The sequence below is a fragment of the Odocoileus virginianus genome, chromosome 17 (genome assembly GCF_023699985.2).
Source record: "Odocoileus virginianus isolate 20LAN1187 ecotype Illinois chromosome 17, Ovbor_1.2, whole genome shotgun sequence".
Taxonomy (NCBI): Eukaryota; Metazoa; Chordata; class Mammalia; order Artiodactyla; family Cervidae; genus Odocoileus; species Odocoileus virginianus.
The window spans coordinates 44,883,019-44,897,285 of NC_069690.1; the positions used below are offsets into that span (position 1 = coordinate 44,883,019).

General features: G+C 51.9%; 1 protein-coding gene and 1 long non-coding RNA gene across 10 annotated transcripts in view; one reads left to right on the forward strand and one right to left on the reverse strand.

Annotated features, from left to right (window-relative positions):
- Positions 1 to 8,930, forward strand: part of LOC139039144 (uncharacterized) — a 12,772-nt gene extending 3,842 nt beyond the window's left edge. For both annotated transcript variants that reach the window (XR_011492371.1, XR_011492370.1), the window contains exon 2: positions 6,925 to 8,930. This is a non-coding gene — a long non-coding RNA (uncharacterized lncRNA). The remainder of the gene's footprint in view (positions 1 to 6,924) is intronic.
- DBF4B (DBF4B-CDC7 kinase regulatory subunit) overlaps positions 3,076 to 14,267 on the reverse strand; it is a 40,166-nt gene continuing 28,974 nt past the window's right edge. For all 8 annotated transcript variants that reach the window (XM_070479654.1, XM_070479650.1, XM_070479655.1 and 5 more), the window contains 5 exons: positions 13,805 to 13,850; positions 11,262 to 11,378; positions 6,199 to 6,307; positions 5,949 to 6,073; positions 3,076 to 5,087 (listed from right to left, as the gene is read on the reverse strand). In XM_070479654.1, the coding sequence (XP_070335755.1) occupies positions 4,088 to 5,087; positions 5,949 to 6,073; positions 6,199 to 6,307; positions 11,262 to 11,378; positions 13,805 to 13,850 (1,397 nt within the window). In that variant the 3' untranslated portion in view covers positions 3,076 to 4,087. The remainder of the gene's footprint in view (positions 5,088 to 5,948; positions 6,074 to 6,198; positions 6,308 to 11,261; positions 11,379 to 13,804; positions 13,851 to 14,267) is intronic.

Consider the following 14,267-nt stretch of genomic DNA (forward strand, 5'->3'; position numbering starts at 1 on the left):
AACAAGGAGTTCCTTCTGCCGCCTCCCACGTCTCATCCAGCACCGTCCTTTTCAACCAGGAGAGGACTGCTATTGTCAGCCGAGTATCTCTTGGAGGGGAGCCTCAGTCTCCTCCCTCCTGGCTGTCTGGATGGCCTCCTCCTTTTTATTTACTTATTTATTTACTTATGGCCACTGAGTCTTGGGTTGCTGTGTGGGCTTTCCCCTAGTTGCTGCGAGTGGGAGCTACTCTCTAGTTGTGGTGCTTGGACTTCTTGTTGCGGTGGCTTCTCTTGTGAAGCACAGGCCCTCGGGTACTCGGGTTTCAGTCGCTGCGGCTCCTGGGCTCAGGAGCACAGGCTACTGAGCACAGGCTCAATAGTTGTGGCCCATGGGCTTAGCTGCTCTGAGGCATGTGGAATCTTCCTGGACCAGGGATTAAAGTGATGTCTCTTGCGTTGGAGTCATGCATTGTGGTCATGCACCCAAAGGCCCAAAAGCACAGTGCCCCACTGCCACTTCTGCCCAATGCAAGGGATCCTCCTGGAGTTTTGGGGAACCAGCTGTTGGAAAGTGGGGGGAGCTCAGGGATGGGGTGTCTCATAGAATCCTTTAGCGGCTTCATCCACAAATTTACACTGGAGATGGGGCGTTGGGTCAGCAAGCCATTAACAAGAGGGAAATGAGTGAAAATCAGCTCCACTGAAATTTCTAGAAGAGAGGACTCGCAGGTGTGTGTGTGTTGGTAAGGGTTGAAATAATAGTTTGTTGAGTGTTTACAACGTGCTACGCACCTCACCAACATATTTAACTCTTTAAAAATATATTTTTATTTACTAATATTTATTTTTGACTGTGCTTGGGTCTTTGTTGCTGCGTGGGCTTTCTCTAGTTGCAGCGAGTGGGGGCTACTCTCTAGTTGTGGTGTGCAGCCTTCTCCTGATGCAGCACAGACTATAGGGCACGCAGGTTTCAGTAGTTGCGACACATGGGCTCAGTGGTTGCAGCTCCCGGGCGATAGAGCATGTGCTCAATAGCTGTGGCCCACAGGCTTAGTTGCTCTGAGGAATGTAGGAGCTTCCCATGTCTCCTGTACTGGCAGGTGGAGTCTTTACCACTGAACCACCAGGGGAAGACCAGGATTTCATTCTGACTCCCTAGTAAGGTGGCAACGACTCTTACTTCCATTCTTTAGATTTAGAAAGCTGACTTTCAGGAGTTTGCCCTGGGTCACAGAGTGGCAGGATCTGGGTTTGAACTCAGGCCTGCGTGACTTGAAGTCTATAGGATTCATGGAGAATATGGAGGTTGTGCCTTGAAGAACATTCTGGCTGTTGTCAAGGGTCAGGTCAGGGCCTAAGAGCAAGCACACGGGGGCTGGATGGCCCAGGGTGGTCTGGCAGGAGGTGGCGGAGAGGACAGGGAGGCAGGGTGGGTGAAGGGGAGGAGGGTCAACAGGGAGAGAGAACAGGAGGGCCTGGGGCTGCTAGAGGAAGCGGGAGAGATTTAAGACGGGGCGGGCCGGGGAGTGGTTCTCGCACAGGGACTGAGTTCTCGGTGAGTCCCTCTGAGGCAAGTAGGACAGGAGGCATACAAGGGATTCCCAGGGGGTGGTGGTTTTTTTAATTATTGGAGAAAGGACCGTTGAAGTCATCTCACACGAGCCCCTCACTTAAAGATGAGGAAACCAAGACCCAGGGTAGTGAAGGGACTTGTGTTGAGTGCGGCTTAATCTCCTGCCTTCTCACCCAGCATGGGTGCAAGATTGGAACTCAGAAAGGAGTCAGGGGTGGAGCTACCAATTCATTGCAAGAACCAGAGCTGGGAGGTGAGCACAAGGGCGCAGACTCACATCTGGAGAGGCAGTGAGGGCTGGGGGGCTGGGGGCTGGGGCTGCTGAGGGAACCCGTGCCCGTGGTAGAGAGGGCAGAGGCTGGGGAACCTGAGGTCAGCGGGAGCAGGGCAGCCAGGTTCCAGCAAGGTGGAAAAAAAGGATGCCAATTTTGGTCATTATCAGGTTCTCTGGTGACCTTGGGAGGGACGATCCTGGTGGAGTGCTTTGGGTAGAGCCACCGCGGTGGTTTGGACGGGGCAGGAGGTTCAGGCACGGAGGCAGCGGCTGTAGACCGCAGGATGTAGCCAGAGAACAGAAGGGAACTCTCTTTAAGCTGCTGAATCAATGCAAGTGTTCTCCAGGCTGGAGTTTTCGGGCAGAAGGAAGGAGAGGTGACGAGCCGGAGGAGGACACTGCCAAGGCTGGTGGGGTGGGCCGGAGAGCAGACGGCGGCACACTGCATCCTCTGAGACGAAGGGAGGGGAAGGAGGTGTGAACAGTCCCCATGTGGAGGAGCCACCGAGGGGCTTGTGTCAAGCAGCACCTCGCTGTCCTGGCTCTGGGCTCAGGTGGCCTGGGTTCCTCTCTCAGCTGACATCCTAGAAGCTGGGACAGAGACCCGGAGGCAGGGAGATGTAACGCTGGGGCTTGACCTGGCAGCAATGTGATGTCCAGATGTCACATCAAGTTGTTGAAATGGGAGGGGAAGGCCATATAGTTGGATGTGAGGTCCTGGGCAGACGGTGACGAGGGCGTCAGGACCTGGTGTGTCGGTCTTTGAGTGAATAGCACATGAGGCTGTCAGAGGTCTGAGGAAGGGGCGGGGGAGCTCCCTACTCAAGTGGCAGTGTCGTGGGAAAGGCCGTGGGGGACGAGGCATGCCCCTGTATTGCAGAAGAAGAGATGCACCCATGGGGCCTGGAAAGAAGCTACTCTCTGAGCTCCAGGCGGAGAGGAGGACCTGGAGCCCTGGTTCATCAGTGCAAAGGTGTTTTCCTTGGGAGTGGGTGGCAAGTGCGCCCCCTTCAGGCAGCTACGAGGTGGGCAGCAGGACCAGGGAGTGACTTGCAGACTGGACAGGCATACCCCCACCTCCCAAGCCCTCTGGAGCTAGGCCCTCGTAGGGTGGTGGCACCCACACACGCTCCCCCACTTGCAGGTGGCACCAGCTTGCTACCCCATCGCTCTGTCTGTATCTGCTGGGCTGTCAGCCTGCGTGGGTCCCTGGAGGGCAGATCAAGACACATCACATGCCAGCCCCATTTCTTTGCTATTTGTTATTAATAAATTTATTTTACATCTCCTGAACCAAGATTAATTGTGAAATTTAACAGGATGGCATGAAAAGGCCAAACCTGATTTCTGTGAGCATTGTACACATAGTCATTCTATTTCCAAACTAACAACTCAGGTCCTCACCTGCATCTAGGGCCCCCCCCTCCCTTTCTTCCTCCAAAATGAGATACAGAATAGCACCAGGCTTCTGGTAGCTTCAACATTTAAAGAGACAAACACAGAGGCAGAGAAGGGTGAGAAGAACCACAGTACAAGATGTAATAAAAAAAAAAAAAGTGGCCAAAGAATCAATAGCAAACTCATCTCTGTCTCCAGATTAATGGCTCAGCTGAAAGAAATGGGGGGAGGTCCTTGGGGAAGGAGGGGGATGCAGAAGTTGGCTGGTGAGCAACTGACCCTGGAACAGAACTCTGGGTGGGCAGCTGGAGCTGAGGCAGCAGGGAAGAGCTGAGAGGGGTCCCCAGAGGGGGCTCAGGCCACGTCCTGGGCTCAGGGGAGGGGTCAGTGCTGGGCCCCCACTAAGTGTGGCGGGGAGGGAGCTTTGGAAGTGGCGCAGCCGAGCCCCTCCTCTGCTTCATATGTTCCTGAGGATCTGGGTGCACCAGCGTGGGGGGCTGGGGGAGGGGACAACACGCAGGCATCTCGGAAAGCAGGAGAGCCATGCGCTTGTGGGAGAGGAGGCTGGGGTGGGGGTGGGGAACACCGACAACTAACCCTCTTGGCTGAGCAAGTGCCTGCAGAGGGACAGGAAGCTCTGTGGGCCCTCCCCGTGCCAACCTTGCCCCTGCCTCCTGGCCTGAGCAGCTGGCCGCGGCCGCACGATCCACTGCTGGAGAGGGCAGCCCCCAGCCCGGAAGACCTGGTGGCCAGGAGGACTGGCTCCATCTAATGCACCTAGAGCTCAGCTGTGATTGTCCAGGGCCAGACTCCGCGTCGGCTCCTCCTGTGTCTGGTCGGCCCGGGCTGGGTGTGCAGCCCTCAGCTGACGTATAACTTGCCCTCGAGTTGGGAGCTGTCAGCCTCCAGAGCTGCATGCCCAGGGGTGGGTGGGGACTCACAGAAGTAGTTCTCTGTTGGCGGTGGGCTGGGGTTGGGAGTCAGGGGCCTGGAAGAAGCTGGGAGGTCCAGAACCATCGGGAGCAGCTGGTCTCCCCGCTGGCTGGCAGAGTGTGGCGAGGAGAGGCAGCCGGGCTCTCTGCAGGTCCTCCTGGGGGCTCCGTGCCTGCAGCTGAGGGCAGGTGGGCTGGCAGCTGGCCCGGAGCTGCTCAGCCTACTGGGAGACAGGGCCAGGGGCGGCATCCTCAGAGCCCTTAGATCCTGGAGGCCTTCCTCCCCCAGGCCAGGGGGCCTGTGTGGCCCAGCACTCTGCCAACCTACTGGGGGGCTGCCTGGGAGGGAGAGGCAGGTCTCTTCCTGTGGGTGGTGCACAGGCTGGAGGGAGGCCAGAGACCTGGGCTCATGGCCGGGAAGGGGAAGGTGCTCGCTGCTGGTTGTCCTGATGCCATGGGAGCTGGGGGAGCCACAGGGGCTGGGGGCTCTCGGGATAAAGAGTGAGGCTTGTGGCCAGGATGCACCCGGCCTCTTCTCGGCATTGCCACTGGGGAACTGAACCTTCCGCTTGTGGCCAAAAAGAGGCAGGTCTGGGCCAGAGGAGAGTTCAGCAAGTCCAGAGCTGGTTAGGAGGCCCTGGTGAGCAGGGCTCCCAGACCCTGGGGTCTCTGGGGGGTCCACAAAGCTGTCAGCTGACCCCTTTAGCTGCTGGTAGCTTGCTATCGGTCCAGGAATCTCGCCAGCCTCCACAGGTTCTGTTGCTGCCTTCACGCCGCCCACTGTCCCACCATGATCGGAGGCACCTGGGGCCTGGTGATGATCGCCTTTCCTCCTCCAGGGAGACGCTGCCTTGACAGGGGAGGGCCAGAGGGGAGGCGGAGGCTCAGGATACAGAGGGTCACAGTCGGAAGTCAAGGAGCCTGGCTGCCTGTGGGGACAGAAACACCCAGTGGGTCACAGGGTTCAACTCCAGAGCAAGTGGGGGTCCTCCTGGGCCGGGGGCACAGTGGAGGCCCATATGGTGCTACCCTTCTGGGCTTTACTGTGCAGAAAAGAGCTGCCATTCTGGGTCCCAGGTGAAAGGCCTGTTCTTGGCTCTGCGACCTGTGGTTGGGGCTGGCCAGAGGAAGAGGTTAGAGGCTGCTCTGCTTAATAAGGCAGTCATGGAGGAGGCTGCCCTTCGGTGGCTAGGGAAAGCAGCACAGGTCCTGGCTGCGCACCCCGAGCCCAGTGAGGCTGCCTGAGGTGGAGGCTTCGGGGTGCGGGGGATGAAGCCATAGCTCCTTGGTGGGCAGCAAGAGGGGTGGTGCTCAGAGGGCCCTGGGATTCTGCCAAATCCTCTGCCATCCTTTCTGGGGTAAACTTCTAGAGAAGCAGGAAGACCTCTCCTCTTCACCTACACAGGAAAGACCCAGGAATTCCCCTCCCTATTTCTAGAAGGCCAGACAGGCACGTGACCAGACACATCCCAGGAGCAGCGACAGATGAATTGCTCCCCCTGCGCCCCCAACTGTGGTGTTAGGAAGGGAGCTCTGGTCGGGGTCTGTTCTGATCTGATGGGCTGAAGCCCCAAATGGAGGCTTTCCCTTGACACCCCCCCAAGGAACAGAACAGAAGATGGCAGGAAAGAAAGGGAAGGAAGAAGTAAGAAAGGTGAGGGACCACAGCCTGATCTCTGCTGTTGGCAACCCGAGGGCTCCTCTCCACCTCAGGGCACAGGGCAGCAGCAGGAGAGGTGAGCAGGCGGTCATGCCCGCCACCTGCGGTGGGGTGGCACAGCGGTGCTTACCGGGGGAGGCTGGCCTGGAAGGGCACGTCTGCAAAGCTGTGGCTCAGCTGGGCAATGATCCGATCGACTTCGGCATACAGGTGGGCTTCCAGGGCAAAGTCCTGGTGCTGGGGGCTCTGGAGATGCTGCTCGGGGTGAGAGGAGGCAGAGGGCGTTAGACTAGGCTGGGATGGGACACAAGCAGACCACCCAGCCTCACCAGGGTGGAGAGACCGTCTGGGAACAGCTGCATGGTGGGGAAGGAGCTCACCCTGTGCAGCTCCTCGAAGGCTTCTTGGCAGCACTCACAGTACCCTTTCCTCCTCCTGGGCACAGTGCAGGCGGCGGATCGCCGGCTTGGCTCCTGGTCCTTGGCTTCTCTGGGAAGGATACAGGGTGGGGGAAAGTAGTCACCACTGGAGCTCTTAGAGCGAACTGTGGCCCTGCGGCCTGTGGTCCAGGCCAGTGGGGGAGGAGGGACCAGAATGGCCAGAGCAGGGCAGGCACCACTCGTACAAGGGGGGCAGGAGAGGCAGCAAGGAAGGAGAGGCCTCTCTGTGAGTACCCCGTCTTAGCTCCAACCTGACCCCACCCACACACCTCAAACCACAGGCAAGAATCCCTGACGATGTTCCAGCTCCGTGCTCACACCCAAACCCAGGGTCATTTGACCCACACAGCTGTGCCTTCCCTGAGGACTTTCACATCTTTCTCAAGCCTGACCTCTTTGACTTTCAGTCCTGCATGAGTTTTGATTTGTTAACTGAAGTATAGTTGATTTGCAGTGTTATGTTAGTTTCTGGTATGCAGCAAAGTGATTTAGTTCTATATATATTTTTTTCTTTCTCATATTCTTTTCCATTATGGCTTATTACAGGATAGTGAATATGCTTCCCTGTGCTATCCAGTAGGACCTTCTTGTTTATTTTATACATAGTAGTTTGTATCTGTTAATCCCAATCTGTTAATCCTGATTTATCCTTCCTCCATCTGATAGATCTATCTGATAAAGCAAGGAAAAATAAGAAAGCCTTCCTAAATGATTAATGCAAAGAAATAGAGGAAAACAATAGAATGGGAGAGACTAGAGATCCCTACAAGAAAATTAGATACCAAGGGAACACTTCACGCAAAGATGGGCACAATAAAGGACAGAAACGGTGTGGACCTAAAAGAAGCAGAAAATATTAAGAAGAGGTGGCAAGAACACACAGAAGAACTATACAGAAAAGATCTTAATGACCTGGATAACCACGATGGTGTGATCACTCATCTAGAGCCAGACATCCTGAAGTGTGAAGTCAAGTGGGCCTTAGGAAGCATCACTACGAACAAAGCTAGTGGAGGTGATGGAATTCCAGCTGAGCTATTTCAAATTCTAAAAGATGATGCTGTGAAAGTGCTGCACTCAATATGCCAGCAAATTTGGAAAACTCAGCAGTGGCCACAGGACTGGAAAAAGTCAGTTTTCATTCCAATCCCAAAGAAAGGCAATGCCAGAGAATGTTCAAACTACCATACAATTGCACTCATCTTACATGCTAGCAAAATGCTCAAAATTCTCCAAGCTAGGCTTCAACAGTACATGAACTGAGAACTTCCAGATGTTCAAGCTGGATTTAGACAAGGCAGAGAAACCAGAGATCAAATTGCCAACATCTGTTGGATCATAGAAAAAGTAAGAGAAGTCCAGAAAAACATCTGCTTCATTGACTACGCCAAAGTCTTTGAGTGTGTGGATCACAACAAACTGTGGAAAATTCTTAAAGAGATGGGAATACCAGACCACCTGACCTGCCTCCTGAGAAACCTGTATGCAGGGCAAGAAGCAACAGCTAGAATTGGACATGGAACAACAAACTGGTTCCAAATTCGGAAAGGGGTATATCAAGGGTGTATATTGTCACCTTGCTTATTTAACTTATACGCAGAGTACATCATGAGAAATGTTGGGCTGGATGAAGCACAAGCTGGAATCAAGATGGCAGGGAGAAATATCAATAACCTCACATACACAGATGATACAACCCTTATGGCATAAAGTGAAGAGGAACTAAAGAGCCTCTTGATGAAAGTGAAAGAGGAGAATGAAAAAGCTGGCTTAAAACTCAACATTCAGAAAACTAAGATCATGGCATCCGGTCCCATCATTTTGTGGCAAATAGATGGGGAAACAATGGAAACAGTGACAGACTTTATTTTCTTGGGCTCCAAAATCACTGCAGATGGTGACTGCAGCCATGAAATTAAAAGGCACTTGGTCCTTGGAAGAAAAGCTATGACCAACCTGGACAGCATATTAAAAAGCAGAGACATTACTTTACTGACAAGGATCTGTCTAGTCAAAGCTATGGTTTTTCCAGTAGTCATGTATGGATGTGAGAGTTGGACCATAAAGATAGCTGAATGCCGAAGAATTGATGCTTTTGAACTGTGGTGTTGGAGAAGACTCTTGAGAGTCCCTTGGACTGCAAGGAGATCAAACCAGTCAATCCTGAAAGAAATCAGTCCTGAATATTCATTGGAAGGACTTGTGCTGAAGTTGAAGCGCCAATACTTTGACCACCTGATACAAAGAACTGACTCATTGGAAAAGACCCTGATGCTGGGAAAGATTGAAAGCAGGAGGAGAAGGGGACGACAGAGAATGAGATGGTTGGATGGTATCACTGATTTAATGGACATGAGTTTGAGCAAGCTCCGCGAGTGGGTGATAGATAGGGAAGCCTGGCGTGCTGCAGTCCATGGGGTCGCAAAGAGTCAGACACGACTGAGCGACTGAACTGAACTGAACTGATTCCCTCCTCCATCTGCTTTCCCCTTTGGTAACCATAAATTTTTTTTTTCTCCATAAATTTGTTTTTTATGTCTGTGAGTCTATTTTGTAAATAAATTCATTTGTATTATTTTTTATGTTCCACATATAAGTGATATCATATGATATTTCTCTTTCTCTGATTTGCTTCACTCATAATCTCTATTAAATCCACCCATGTTGCCACAGATGGCATTGTTTCATTCTTGTTTATGCCTGAGCAGAGCAGTATTTCACTCTGTGTGTGTATACATATATGTGTGTGTGTGTGTGTGTATACATCACATCTTCTTTATCCATTTATCTGCTGATGGACATTTAGGTTGGTTCCGTGTCTTGGCTATCGTAAATATTGCTGCTATGAACATTGGGGTGCAAGTATCTTTTTGAATTAGCATTTTCTCCAGATATATGCCCATGAGTGGGTTTGCTGGGTCATATGGCAACTCTAGTTTTAATTTTTTAAGGAAACTCCATACTGTTTTCCACAGTGGCTACACCAATTTCCACTCCCACGAACAGTGTAGGAGGGTTCCCTTTCCTCCACATCCTCTCCAGCATTTATTATTTGTAGTCAGTCCTGCATTTTTAAAAGGCCTGTAGGGTACTGGTATTGGACTGAGCAAATTCAGTGGGTCCAAAATATTCCCCTAAGGACTTTCTAAGCATGACACACAACCCAGGAAACAGTAAAAAAGCTGATAAGTTCAACGACAAACCATTAAAAAACATATATGCATGGTAGAAAATAGAAGCAAACTCAAAAAAACACACCAGAAATGGGGGAGGATATTTAAAACTAGTAACATAGCAAAGGGCTCCTTACAAATCAATAAGTGATCAATAACTGAATAGAAAAACTGGCAATGGATATGAAAAAGGTTCACACAAAAAGAGATTTTAAAAAAGAGAGATTCAAATGATCCAACATAGGAAAACATACTTAAGCTCATTCATAAAGAGAAAAATGAAAATTACATTACACTGAGATATGGTTTTTGATCTATCAGCCTGGCTGAAGTCACAAGTCTGACAGCTCACTATCTTAGCCATGGGGATGGGGAAATGGGCTCTGGTCCACTGCTGGTGAAAGTGTATCCTGGCATTACCTCCATGAAAAGCAATTTGGCTGCACTTCTCAAAATTATAAATGTAGGCACCCTTTGACCCGGCATTTCCACTTTTAGGAATTTGTCCTGCAAATATACTTGAACAATCATAAATTTACTCTGAACAAGACTATTCACCACAAAAGACTGGAAATCATCCACACATATGTTAAATAAAATACGGCAAATCCATACCATGGAATACCCTGCAGTCATTAAAGGGAATGAAGATGCTCTTCAGGTACTAATAGGAAATTAAGAAATATTCACTGGGAAAAAAAGCAAGATCCAGCACAGTGAATATCTTGCTACTCTTTGTGAGAAGAGAGAACAAAGGGTACACGATGTACTGTCCATAAACGCTCTCTGGAGAGACTCATGGTCTAGAGGTTGGAGGATGGGCACAGAATACAGACGTTTCACTGTAAACCCTTCATCTTCCCTTTATCAGCTCCTGTGCCATCCCCAGGCCTTCCCAGGCCAAGCACCCCCTGCAGCCCCAGCCCAGGCAGCCTCCAGGCTGCCCCTCTTGTGTCCCTTGTATCTTCTGGGAAAGGGATGAAGGGCCCCTGGACTTCACCCTGGCTTGTTCTCGTCTTCCTCCGCTATCTACTGCGACAGTCCCTTTCTGTTTTTCCTCCCATTCGCACTATTTCCTGACCCCTTAGCCCCTGTCTGCTGGTGGAAACCACAGGTCCTCCCTGGTACTGGAGACCCTTGGGCTGGGCATCTGCCCTCTATTCTCTGGGCCCATAAGTTAGAAAAGTCTGGGAAAGGGTCCAGGTCATCCTCTGAACCGCATGCTTTCTGCACGTTGGTCAATGAAGGGTCAAACTCACCTATCTGCAGAGTAGGATTAAAAAGCAGCCTACAAGTCATTTCAGGCCACATAGTGTGGCAGGTCCCCCAGACCCTCTGCCTGCTATGTTTAGCTTCAAAGGCCTCAGATTTGGACGTGCATTGAAACCACATGGGGAGCCTGGGAACACGGAGCTCAGTCTCATCACCAGAGACTGTGATTCTGCAGGGGTGGAGTCCAGGAACCTGCATTTTTAACGGGCCCTCAGGGAGACTCCCTTAAGCTACAGTCCATGGGGTTGCAAAGAGTCAGACATGACTGAGCGACCTCACTTTCACAAGGAGACTCTTAAGAAAGGAGGTCTATAATCCGAGGTTCAGAAACCAGCCTCGTGCCCTCTGGACACAAGTCAAGTTCTTCAGTACGGATGGAGAACACCAGATAAAACGGATGAACACTCCCGGTGTCCCTCTTCTCTGGGCTAAGTTCCCAGAATAGACTTTGCCTAAGGAGCTAACACATGGCCATTCCCCAGTCTGACCAGCAGGCCCCCAGGGGGGAGGACTTTGGTCTGGAGCCAGCCCTTGTACTCAGGAACCAGAAAGACCTACCTGGTATGGTGCGAGCTGCTCGGAGTCATCAGGGCCTCAAAAGGACTGGTGGCTTTGGGTCCCAGAAAAGAAATTTCAGGAAAGGATTTAAACTGAAGGTGGAAAGGACGAAACTTCCTGAAACACACAAAACTTCCATTTTGACTCCAGTGGGGAAGGGAAAAGGTGAGGAAGAGAGGCCAGCCCAACTCCTGAGAATTCCCATCTTGATAAAGCAGACTCTCACCTGCCCATCTTTTTTGGGCCATGTTGCACAGCATGTGGGATCTTAGTTCCCTGACCAGGGATCAAACTCATGCCCACTGTATTAGAAGCTCAGAATCTCAACCACTGGACCACCAGGGAAGTCCCTCACTTGCCCAGCTTTTAAATACTAGAACAACATTCTTATCTGCCTTACCGGGTTAGATTAATATTTTAAATTAACACTCTTACTGTCCACTTTCCAAGCCTGTCTACAACCACTGCCTCCCCCATATCCTGCAACCTCTGAGCTGAGCAGAACAACAGTGTTTTCATGTTTTATATCATAAAAGAGGAGACGAAGCCCTAAAGGTTCTGTGGCTTGCCCGAGGGCTCATGACCTACATGCGGCCAAGTCCAGATGGGAAGCCATGTCTCCCAACTCCTGATCTAGTTCCTCCCACCTTTCCATTTTGTTTCTCGACCCTCAAGTGACCTCTGAGAACTCTAGCCTGGCAGAATCTAAACGCAAGACCAGATCAGTGATCTTCCTGTTCCATGAAGAGGAATATTTTTGCAATGGGCTGGGTGTTTGTACTATCTGAGGGGTGGTGCTCTGAATGGAAAAGAGAGGTGCAGTGAAGGTTCTGGGCAGTCAGACATACTCTGAGTCATTTGCCTTAAATGGCTCACATTCAGGAGAATTTTGGAGCCGGGCATGATGATCTGTGGGTACTCGGCAGCCCCTGACCACACCATGTTGGGGTGCAGTGGACAGTGCTCCAGGGGAAAGCAGGCCCTGGGTGCCAGAGGCATATTGAGACCCTGCGGCCTCAGGAGTAAATTAACCAATGAGTCTTCTTGGGGACTTACCTGGCAGTCCAGTGGCTAGGACTCTGAGCTTCCACTGCAGGGGGCCCAGGTTTGACTCCTGGTTGGGGAACTAAGATCCCACAGGGTGCATGGCACAGCCAAAATAAAAAGTCTTCTTGGATCCTGAAGGAGAAGCAGACGCCCCTCACAGCCCTGGCACCCCGCCTTTCGCCCTCCTCCATGTTATTTTGTTTCTGCTGAGGAGGTTGAAAAGTTGAGGCTGGTGCGGCTAAGTTGGGCTTTGAAGAGCGCCTGCTTTAGGACAGCACGTAAAGAAGGATCGAGAGAAAGCTCAGCTCCATGTGCGGAGATACTAAGGCCCTGGTGGTGTCTCAGCCACAGCATCCCAGTCGTGGCTACTTGTACTCAGCTGGTTGTGAAGGGCGGACTGTGAAGGACATGCCCCTCCACCCCACCCGCCTGGAAGGGGAGAGGAGAAGGCCTCCTTCCAGCCCTGGACTCTTTCTACTGGCTTTTGGGCCACCAGCGCCAACTCTGTCCTATGTGCCGCCGTCATGTGAAGGATGGGCAGACCTGCCAGGCTCCTGGGGCTGGGTCTGTCGGTAGCCAGCCCAAAGCTGAGGGACACAGAGCATTCTGGCCCAGGAGTTTCTGCTGGGGACACATGGGCTTTGAAAAAACTTCTGGGGTTAATTCTAGATTTTCCGGTACTTACCGAAGAGTCAGGGACAACCCAGGTGGCTAACAGCTCGTCAGGTTATCATTGATGTGACCCTCCTGCTGTAGGTAAGAAAGGGCCCTCACGGGGACAGACGGGGCAGAGGGGAGAGGGTCCCAGGCTGGATGTGGACTCTAGCCTCAGACTAAGAGTCACTAGCGAAGTGGCTGTGTTCATGTCCCTTAATGTCTCTGACCTCAGTTTCCCCGCTGGGAAGAGGATGGACTCTTCTCATGGCAGTTTTAGCCACGGCTATGAGGAGATAACACATACCAGGAAAGGGTTTTACACAGCAAATGGAAAGGCTTGGTCAAGTGTTGATACAACGTGGTCTGACAAGGGAACCCCAATAGCACCGCAGAGACCCTCACTTTAGCAAAGACTGTACCAGCACTAATACCAGCAATGATTTGGTATTGTCAGCGTACACATGGGGGAAATGGGGAGTCAAACAACCTGGATGCAACATCACAGACTCAAAAAAGCAGAGCTTTGAAAGGAAGGAATTCAGGGACTTCCTTGGTGGTCCAGTGGCTAAGACTCTGAGCTCTCAGTGCAGGGGGTCTGGGGTTCGATCCCTGGTCAGGGGACTGGATCCCACATGCTGCAACTAAGACCTGGCACAGCCAAATGAATAAATTTTTTAAAAAATAAGGAAGGAATTCACACACAGGATTAACAACCTCTGGACTCATGACCAAGAGGAGTGCCAGCTGGGCATGGCTCCTCTGATCTATATGAGACCTCCCCATGGCAGCCAGGGGCCCCTGAGTACCTCTCCTCCATGTAGGTCTGGCGGTCCACTCACCTGCTCTCATCTTCGACTTTGAGGAACGGTGCCTTCAGTCTGGCCACTGGAAGGAAGAGCGCGCCCGTCAGCCATCTGTCTGCCCTGGTGCAGAGCCTGAGCTCAGGAAATGCTCAGAGAGATGAGGCTCTGCCAAAGCCCAAGAGGCTCTCAGAGCGAGAGCCCTCATGGCCCCAAGGTGTGCCTTTCCTTTGGCTGAGTGAGGCCCCTGCTCCCATCTCCTCTAACCTCTACCACCCTTGGGGGGAGAGGCTACAGGGTGCCCCAGGGTCCTAAATGCACCCACCCTCAGCCTCCTGCATATGGGTGCTAAAGGCTGTCAACTTTGAGAGTCAGGAACCTGGCCGGGTAGCAGAAACCCGGCCCCTGCTGGTTTCTGCTAAGAGCCTTAGCTCCTTCCCAGACCTTAACTCCTGGTGTCTCAGAATCCCAAGGGGGCCTGAGGATGGTTCTCAGACAGAAT